The sequence below is a fragment of the Phoenix dactylifera genome, chromosome 16 (assembly GCF_051530095.1).
Source record: "Phoenix dactylifera cultivar Ajwa chromosome 16, Ajwa_hap1_PhDact_Kaust_v1.1, whole genome shotgun sequence".
NCBI lineage: Eukaryota > Viridiplantae > Streptophyta > Magnoliopsida > Arecales > Arecaceae > Phoenix > Phoenix dactylifera.
In genome coordinates this window covers 4,318,024-4,328,483 of record NC_143205.1, presented here as the reverse complement: position 1 = coordinate 4,328,483, position 10,460 = coordinate 4,318,024, and the positions used below count along the sequence as shown (strand labels likewise).

The 10,460-nt window shown below is 38.2% G+C and overlaps 1 protein-coding gene across 6 annotated transcripts; it reads left to right on the top strand.

Annotated features, from left to right (window-relative positions):
* The first annotated feature begins 1,580 nt into the window (after positions 1–1,580).
* LOC103696020 (nuclear transcription factor Y subunit C-4-like) lies at positions 1,581–8,560 on the top strand. 6 transcript variants are annotated; one of them, XM_026800751.4, is made up of 5 exons: positions 1,619–2,148; positions 2,252–2,311; positions 3,521–3,553; positions 3,637–3,708; positions 7,459–8,560. In XM_026800751.4, the coding sequence occupies exon 5, from the start codon at positions 7,509–7,511 to the stop codon at positions 8,337–8,339; it is 831 nt and encodes a 276-aa protein (XP_026656552.1). In that variant the 5' UTR covers positions 1,619–2,148; positions 2,252–2,311; positions 3,521–3,553; positions 3,637–3,708; positions 7,459–7,508; the 3' UTR covers positions 8,340–8,560. The 6 variants fall into 6 exon arrangements, with proteins under 6 accessions (XP_008775727.1, XP_089783968.1, XP_026656552.1 ...); XM_008777506.6 differs by having other exon boundaries at positions 1,621–2,148; positions 3,531–3,553; XM_008777505.6 differs by lacking the exon at positions 3,521–3,553 and having other exon boundaries at positions 1,581–2,148.
* The last annotated feature ends 1,900 nt before the right edge of the window (positions 8,561–10,460 follow it).

The following is a 10,460-nucleotide window of genomic DNA, read 5'->3' as shown; positions in this document are numbered from 1 at the left end:
TAAGCCGGTAGTATAGGAACGACTTCCTACACTAATCGATGTGACCATCTAGCAATGGTACCCGACGTCCGAATAGGCCGAATATATGCGAAGCAAATATTCTGGAACCCTGAACTATGGTTACTGTATAATTCAATCCCTTTGACTCTTAATGCCAGGATGACTTAGAGCTCACTGTCAACCCTATAATTAGTACATCCATTATGTGATTAACTTTAGATATCCCGTGACTCCTCACTGAGATTACCCTGGCCAAGGTTTTGCTAAATTAGTCACAAGACATTATCTCCTGTTTGCAGGAGGGGTCAATTCCATCTTGACTCACAACTGACTACGCAAGTACTTGACTGCACCCAGTGACCTTCCGTCACTGAATTAGAAATTCAGGTAGTCCGGTACCAAAGTACAGTGAGTTGCTTGCTAGTCACAGATTGCGGTCTCAGGTCAGAGGGCCAAACTTATACCCATATTCACTCGGAACATCTCTCGACAGTAGAGCGTTCCGGAATTGGTCACGTTCAGTGAAATGTACTCCTACACTTCACCTGTATGGCATACCAGTGTCTCCACACTCCTTGGTTAAGAGGACAACCAACGTATATGTCACACAACGACCTAATCTCGATAATGTTGTCGTCCTAGTAACAACATATCATTTGGTCGCGAACAAGTTTAAGGACTCAAAGATAAATCCTCCTTTATCATAACATAAGTCCTAAGGACTTCATCATATAAGAGTTCATTTGAAGATGAAATGATGAATAATGCCAAATAATACTTTATTAATTTGTCAATTTATTTACAATATTCAATCATCAATATGCTGACGATTGACATTTAGGATACAATTCCCAACACTTTGTTATCTAGTTGTCAAATCTATCTTTTCCTAAGCTATATTTTTATAGAAAATATTAAGAAGCACGCATCAAACTAATCTCAGTGTTAAAAAAAATAAAGTTAAAATTGATATAAATAAAATTAGATTTTTTTGCATGTATACTCTCATAAATATATGAAATTGCATGAATACCTTCTCAAAGTTGGTATTCACATGTATACTCTTATAAATATTTTTTTTTTTGCAAATATCCTCCTATTAAGAATATTTCAGTCATTTCAATTTTACACCACTAATTTCTTAACGGCGTGAGATAACATTAGTATATATGCAAAAAAAAAAATAAAATAGAAGAATATATATACAAAATAAGTATTTAATGAGGATATATACATACATATATATATATATATATATATATATATATATATATATATATATATATATATGTAAATATTAATTTGAACGGATATTTACATAAATTCCAATACGAAGTGGATATATATATATATACACACACGTCAAAGAACACTTCATTTTTTTAATAACCCAAACTGACCTGGAGTTTCGTACGGAACAATCCCCTTAACAGTAAACACGCTCTAAGTAGTTATCAGGTTGGCTGTTAGATTTCAATCTAACAACGGAATAACTTGTGATGAGCTTAGATTTTGAATCCAACGGCGGATCTCTTCGTACCATAAATTAGAGTTTAGAAGCCAACACGGCTCCGAGAATCGGACCGCCTTCAAATTTCCCGTTCTCTCGTCTATTCGCCTAACTCTCTCGAGCAACAGCCGCAAAACCTCCAATACTCCCAATTATTCTCTTCGAGGGCCGCCGCCACACTGCTGACCTTCGAACCATCGGTCTCCGCGCTGGTCCCGCGTCCTCCACCTATCTCGAGCAACGCCTCCGCTCTCCACCGAGCCCTATCCTCCGTCCGGCGGTCGACGCCGCGCCGCTGATCATAAAAATGCCGGCTTTCGTGGCCGATACGGCGGTTCTCTAAGGCTGATCCGGCGGTCCCTCACCTCTCTGGAGCAACAGCCCACGAGACCACCACCCAGCCCCAGTCTTCCATCCGACGGCTCGCTGCTGACCTTCGAAACGTTGGCCTCCGTGCTTGATCTGGTGATTCCTCGCTTCATCCTATATGAAGAAGTGATATTTCCATTCCCCCGCTTTGTTCTCGAGATATAGACGAGCTGGATGAGAGCTCGAGCTCGGCTCGATTTACGCTTGAAGACTGATTAAGCCGAGGTCGAGTTAACTGTCTGTGGAATTTGGATTTACTTTTAGCTCTGGTAATTCCATTTTCCTTTCTTTATATCGTTCTTTGATTTATAAGTTTCTGTTGCTGTTAAGGCTTAAGATGGATGTGCGGTTAACTATTGACACAATTTGCAGGTTCTTTGGGTGGCTTGAGATTTTGGGCTCGATTCATACACACATTTTCCATTCTTGAAGGTATGAAAGACAGTATTCCGGTGGAAGTGACACTTTACTTGCTAGCACTAATTTGTATATTTCCAATTTCTTGAACAATAATATCATACTGCCTTAAAAGGAAGTACTGATTGCATGGTGTCGTTTAGATTCAGTGAGTATGAGTAAACTTCTAACATATATCAATCTTTTACATCTTTTATCAGTAAAAGAAAAGGGAATTTTGGGGATCCATTTAATTAGTTAAAGGAAAGAATGCTAGATATCCTGTTTGAATGTCATGCTGCTCATGCGATTATTGAATACTACTGACATATATATATATATATATATATATATTTACTCCTAACAATATCAATGAACTAATTAAGAGGTGATCTGGTGCATTGAGTAGATGAGATTGTTGAAGTGGATGTGTGGCTGCACTACTAATGATGGAGTTGGAAGTGCCAGAGGACATCAACTAGAATGTGTAGATGATAGGATCAGGCTGGTGATTTGGCCATATGCAACACAGATCCAAGACAGTTCTCATGAGGAGGCATATTGGATAAAGAGGTGTCCAAGGCTGACTTGGATGGAGTACTTAGGAGCGATTTGGAGGCATTTCTTATGTTAAATATATTTCTTTGGAGTAGTTAAGAGCGATTTGAAGGCATTTCTGTTTTCAAATATATTTCACTGTTTTTGTTCCCTAACATATTATGATTGCTAATAGTGTTGGTATGATACATTGGCAACGACGAAATGCAATTTTCATATAAGGTATTCAAAATTTTGATCAAGCTTGTCTTTGTCATTTTCTGGTAAAAAACAAGTAGGAGTAGAAGTTGGTATAGAAGTATTTCAGACATGAAGTTGGTGAAAACAAAGTGAAGTTGGATGTTAAAGCTTAGTAGTGACACTCAGCTTCAGAATCTCCATGGAAACTTGAACCTGCACATTTTCCTGAGCACTTCTGGCTTCAAGAGGTTTTAAAATATCCACTTTCTTGAATTGGCACTCATACTTTCTTCTGCACCCTCTCCTAATTTTACCAGCCAAGTGTTGAAGGCATGTACGACCTTAATAAGATTATCCATTTCCTCTTTTATCCATTTCCTGCTGGTTCGATGATCATTGCATTCAAAAATGGCTTTGACCAGCTCTTTGCTTGAGATGCAAGTCATCTTATTTAATTATGATTTAGTTCTTCTATAACATCTGTCTATTAGTCTGAGAAGATTTTAGTTGATTGTAGGGTGCCTAAAAGGGCTCAATTTGGTAAAGCAAATACTGGATGGCTACTTCGATTGAGGAATACATTTGGCCAGCTGGTTTGAGATTTATGATTCTCTTTTTTTCAGAGTCCTAGTGAGGCAAGGGAAGGAGGTTGGCTGAGTCTATTTGAAAGGCCATTGGGGTCGGTTTCTGGTCAAGTATGTATTTCTAAATTTGAGCATGAAAACTGATAAACAAAATGGTTGCAGGCTCTTCTTCTTCTTCTTGTTTCCTACCTTTCTTCCTTTTCTTGTTCTACTTCTCCTCTTATATATTCGCTCTTTTTCTCTATTCTTTATTCAGCTTGTCTGTTGCATTGATAAAAACACAAGAAAATTACTGCCTTTTCTGAGTTCTGAAAATCAGATGTAAATAAATGTGTTGTTACTTCTTATTTCAAAACAATTTTAAACCAAAACATATTGGAGAATCATAGTGGGTATCCTAGAACTTCAAAGGGGCTCCATCAGGAGATTATCCTATTAATAGGTTCTGCTGTAGAGTTGTATCAAACAAAGGAAGAAATTTCTTATTTTTCTTTAGCAACACCAATAATCTACTTCACAACATGTTCATCCTAAAGTTCTTGAATTTTCCTGAAGAAAAGGTAAGTGTTTTTTTTTTTTAAAGCTTGCCTCTTTCGATCATGTCATCCTTGCTCACATTATTAGTGGCTTAACATTTTTCAAATGATTGTTGGAAGCTAGCAATATAGACTGAGATCAAAAACATAATCTGACTTTGAGAAAAATCCTTGGTTCATTTCAATTCATGAGCTGCTTAGTTATGGAGAAGAGAGTAGGGGGGGTCAAGGGAGATGGAGGGGAACTGGATGAGTGATGAAGGTATTGATTATGGTGGCCGTAGGAAGGTGGGATTGAGACTGGCAGTGAGAAGGGAGGAGAAGAAAGAGCGATAAGGAGGGGTGGCAGCATGTGTACATCCTCTCAATCTCATGACAGGTGTCCCTTGGTGGTTGGGCTGTTGAATATTCAATGCAGTGATGATGAGGGAAGGAGGCGAATCTCTCTCCTGAAAGGGTAGAACAGTTAATTTGGAAATTCTAATTGGTATTTTCAAGGTGGTAATATCAATATACATTCTTACATTTATATTTTTTATAACTACTTAGGATTCAGGTCTGGTAATCTTATTTGGGAGAGAACCTAAGCTCATCGTAGAAGTCATTGGGCCTAAAATATCTTGGCTTGGCTCGGCTTTGCTCCTGGAGTCTAGAACCTTTGTGCAAGCCCTCCGAAATTTGAGAAGGGGTGGATGTGCTGAAAATGCCCCAGTATAATATAGCAACTTTGTAGTTACTAATTTAAAGGATAGGCATGTTTTGTAAATCTAAAACTATATCTATAGGTTAAGGAGATCTTTTAAAGTTTGGATGGATAAGTTCAGTCATGTGGTCACATTTCAAAGTGTAGAAAAAAGTAGTTGAGTTGATCCTTTTGTATCTGTTATATGTCTTGCAGGCATATTTTCCTTTGCTATGCATGTGCATGATACTTACTATTGGTTGGGATGTTGAATCCAGCTTAAGGTTGAATATATTTCTAGGATAATATTCTTTCTTATGATAAAGATTTATTAAGGTCCATCATGGTTTAGATCAAGTGGTTAAACTTCTTACATCTCCTGATCAGATCATGTTATATGCCTTTATTTGTCTCTGTATTCTTTTTCATAAGACTAAGATAAGAACCACTGAAATGGAGTATCTCTTAGCCATTAATTTTGAAGGGGCCTCATTTTTGTTTTCACTTCTACTAAAGTTACACCTTCTCTATTCCATTCTTCTTATTTTGAAAGGCTTGTTTGTCTTAGATTTTCATTCACAAACTCCAATATAGCATTTAACTTAGTCCTCATTCCCATAAATCACTATATTATTTGCAAGTATAAGTTATCTTGATACATCTTGAATTTTAGCAGTGAGCAAATCTGTATCGTTTGAATTTTAAAGAAAATATGGACATATTGCTGACCCTCAATGCATGCTGATCATGATTAGAAACACAGTTGTTTCACCAAAATTATTTTTGACACTCATCAATGCTTCAACATGGATGCCCTTCAACAGTTTCACTGTATCAGTTATCCACCAGTTCACAATAAGGGCCTGTTGGGATACAGAAGATCCTATCGTTCTGATAAGATCTTCCTGGCAGGGGCATCTCTTTTTGGGAGATTTGATCCTTTTTTTCAAGGTGATTTATCTTATCCCTAAGAGATAGGGATTAGTTGTTGCCTGGCTTCGTCAATTTCTTCGATCCAACTTGATTTCAATCTATTGGTAAACCATAAGGACCAGCAGAGAAGATCTTCTGGACCAATGAGATCTGCTGGTGAACCCTAAATGGTACTATTTTCATATTTTCATATGCTTCTTGCAAGCTGGAAAAAGCCATGTATATGTTTATCCCCTCTTCTCCAAATCTATCAATTGCCTTTCTAAGTGATAGTCTCCTTTGTTGGCTTTCTTTGTTTAATTTGGTTCCTTAAGGTCCTTATTATTTATCATAATGTTTCTTCTTTCGACTTTTCCCTTGACTTCATTATGTAGCTCAAAAGCGCAGTTTCGGTATTGCTGATACATTTTGGAACTTGAGTACTATCTCTACTCTTATCAATGGATATCAAAGCTGTTGTCCAATCCTTTGAAATTTCTTTAAACTGGCCTAATTTTCTAGAAGCTACAAAGACAATTGCAGGAATGATGAGCATAATCAACATTACTGAAAGAACTCAAATGTGTCAAAGAATATGAAATTGGATGCTTTCTATTGTCATTTGGAATAGGATATGGTTGTTAGAAACCATATTATTAGAATCTGTAGGTGAGCAGTCAAGAAGATTACAAAATTTTGAGGAGTCTGTGACTCTTGAAGCATAGAGTCCGTAAAGTTACACCGCAATATGCATTCCTAGGTCAAATTTCTTCAATAGTTGCCTTGTTTTTTCCATAGTTTTCCTTTGTATGATATACTAGAAGAGCTTTTATTATGGGAAAGAAGGCAGCCTTAGGGACTCCTGCCCTAGTAGTCTTAAATCTTTTAGTATTAATGATATTGATTATAACAAATAAAAATATATGCAATTAGAAACACTTGATAGCACAGGGAATTGGATTGTTGGGTAGAACCAGTTGTACATAAGTTTCATCTGATCTGGTGAAAGTGGCTACCGGTCATGCATCTAGTGAGGGCAGCCATTTTTCAAATTCTAATATCTTAACTCACTTTATGATGATGGATCAATATGGTTTCGGGGAAGAAGAGTTTCATCAATCTTTGCATGATTGCGGTCATTCTATACTTAAATTGACATACAAATGACTCTGAGAAATTGACTCATTAGATAATAGGGGCTTGAAAAGTGTGCTCGAAAGTACACTGTCAGGGTGGAAGGTCTTAAGTGGTTAGGGTTCTGAATGTGGAGATTGCAGTAATATATGTTTTTTGGTCACTCAATAATTTAATATTTACTGAACTAAAGAAAGGTGATCAAGGATAATTAAGAATAAACACTGTCATCAGTAAAACCCATTAACAAGCAACTAAAGGAATTCTTGGCGAATGCAAATCCATAAGCTGGCCCTGTATGACTGGCACAAAGCTTGATGGTTATTATTTCAGAGTATGGAATATATCACAGCTTCATTGCTGACCATGTTCAAATACATAAATGGAATTATTATAAAGAGGAAAAAATGTAATACAACTAATAACTCTCATAGTTTGTTTGCTTGTTGTAATTGGTAAGCATATGAAAGTGTAAATTTTTGCCATACTATTAGGTTTTAACATCAAGCATCAAATTATTTGCAACATTTGAAATCTGTAAGTCTGTAACTGCTGATGCTCTTAGTTTTTTTTCTAAATATCTTATTATATTTCCAGTCATGTGGTCAAAACTCAAGTAGTTGAAACACTGACCGGGCGCTCTGAGCATGGAACAGTCCATGCAGCCATCTCAGCCGGTGATGGGAGTTGTAACTGGTGCTGCCCAAATAGCATATGCTGCTCCTACTTACCAATCTGCAGCAATGGTAACTGGGGCTCCAGCAGTAATTGGAGCCATGGCACCCCCTGCACAACCAACCTCAACCTTCCCCACTAGCCCGGCCCAGCTCACAAGCCAGCACCAGCTTGCTTACCAGCAGGTGCAACAGTTCCATCACCAGCAGCAGCAGCAACAACAGCAGCAGCTCCAGGCCTTCTGGGCCAACCAGATGTTAGAGATCGAACAAGCTGCGGATTTCAAGAACCATAGCCTGCCGCTTGCTCGGATAAAGAAAATCATGAAGGCTGACGAGGATGTCAGGATGATCTCAGCTGAGGCCCCTGTGATCTTTGCCAAGGCATGCGAGATGTTTATACTGGAGCTGACACTAAGATCGTGGATCCATACGGAGGAGAACAAGAGAAGGACACTACAAAAGAATGATATAGCTGCTGCTATAACCAGGACTGACATATTTGACTTTCTAGTTGATATAGTTCCCAGGGATGAGCTAAAGGAAGAGGGCATTGGGATTGCCAGAGCTGCTTTGCCTACCATGGGTGCTCCTGCTGACTCAGTCCCCTATTACTATGTACCAGCACAGCATCAGGTGGCAGGACCAGGGTTGATCATGGGGAAGCCGGTTGATCAAGCAACCACGGCAGCAATGTACGCTGCCCAGCCACCTCATCCAATGGCTTACATGTGGCAGCAGCCTCAGGCACAGCCTCAGCAACAACAGGCGCAGCACCAACAACAAATGCCTGGCAGCGGCTAAATGTATGAAAAGGATAGGGAGCTACTTAATGGGTCAGGAATTTCAGTCCCAAAAAGGAAGGTTGCTCGATGGAATGGCATGGACTCACCTACTGTACAAGTGATTGTTATGATTAGCTTTCAATAGACCTCTTGTTGGTTTGTAGGTCAAGTAGAAAAAAAACCTGTATTTTTCTGACGTGGTAGGGAATAACATTCTTAATCTAAAACTGATATTGGTGATCTCGAGAGGATTTACTGGGAGTGGGGACCATGGTTTTGGATCTTCAGACAGTTCTTATTTGCTCATCGTATGTTACAGTGGTAAAGATGGGAGTCGCATGGAATGCATGCAAAAGCTTACTAGCTTAGTGTTTGGAGTACCTCATGTCTGTAGTTAGAAATTGGTATAGAATTCGTTTGAAGTAGTCTTTGATCGCTCTGAGACCACTAAATCTATCATGCCTCGTCCCACCAGCACAAGTGACATATAACATATGGCTATACATCCTACAGGGTTCGACCCATAAGATAAGCAAGCCCTATTTAAGATATTAATTTTTTTTGGATCTTGCATAACATCAGGCAGTGACTGTTGAATTTGTTTTCACTATGGAACTTTAAATATTTTCTAAATATTTCAGTTTTACTACTACACGATGTTATGCAGGATCGAGAAAAGATTCAATATTTTAGGTAGGCCTTGCATGTCCTGTGGGTCAAACCTTGTAGGATATGTGGTCGTCTATCACATGCTGCTCATGCCAGTGGGATAGGGCATGATAAATAGTTGAAGGAGGAATTTTGGATGGTGTTGGATCTCCAAAATAAGGAAAGGGGAACAAGGTGCCCTGTCTTGAAACATGGTGCCTGAGAATAGCTCAGGATTGACCGCTAGCCAAGCAACGGGATCCGATGAGCATGAACGTTCTATGAGGAGCCCACAAGGAGGAGATATAAGGTGAAAATAGGAGAAAGGGAGGTAGCTCTTTATCTTTGTTGACCTAAAGGATTGAATTTAATGATTGCAAAACTTTTGAGTACAAGTATTAATAGTTTGACTTTCTTAGAAATAGAAAAGTTGAGTTTTGTAGAAAGCTCAATGAGTTTAAAAGGTTAGGGAAGTGTGGAGAAACCTACAAGAATAAAATTCCAAAGTTGGAGAAGTATTTGAAGTGTTTTGGGAGCTTCTGCGGTGGAAGAGTCAACCCAAGGTTAAGAAAGGTCCATCCTAGAACTCCAAGAGTCTGACTCTAGGAAGCCACAGGCTAAAAATAAAAATAGAAGACAACAATTGCTTCAGGAATTGATTTCAAAACTTCAAAAATCGACCCCAAAATTTTAGGAGTTTATCTTAGAATTTCAAAAGTTAACATTATGACTTTAGGCGTCGATCCCTTTACATGTGATAGCTCCAACAGCTATTTTTTCTACGAGCATAGAACGTACAAAATAACTTCTAACAATTAGAAACGGCTGTCCAATAGTTTTATAAGCTATAAATGCTTTCAAATTCAATTGGAGGAGTAGTGGATTGAAGAGATTGAGTGGATAAGGAAAAGAAAAAAAGGAATACAAGTCAACCACCATTTTTAGAGCTTCAACTTGAATATTAATATGAAAAATGACCATTTTTAGAGCTTTCACCAACTTTAAAGAAAATTTTCAAATATCTATATAGAGAGAGCTTTAACATCTATTTATTGAGTTCCATCATAGAATCAAGAGCCAGCAAGAAAGAAAAAGAACTAAGGGTTGAATTCTATTTACTTGAAGATTCCAATATTTAGAGCAATCAAACTCAAACTACAATGGCATAAATCCAATTTTTATAGGGGTTATATTGTTTTTTTTTTTTTTCATGCACGAGATTAGAAAATCTCGTATAGAATTTTTGGTGTAGCTGATATTATGAAAAATTAGCTGCCTTGTGAGCCTTGCCTATCCAAAAAAGTAGCAGGTTGTGATCGATTAGGCTTTGTTGAACTTTTGAAAACCCAATTTACCCTTCCTTTTGGATTGTCATCTCAGGGAACAACCTTCCAAACAGGGAAGGTGGCGGTCTGATTTCTCGTTGGAATCCAGCGAGGAGAAAGAGACTGGCACAAGGTCGAGGGCTGAGGAGGTTGGAGGAGTTGGTGGA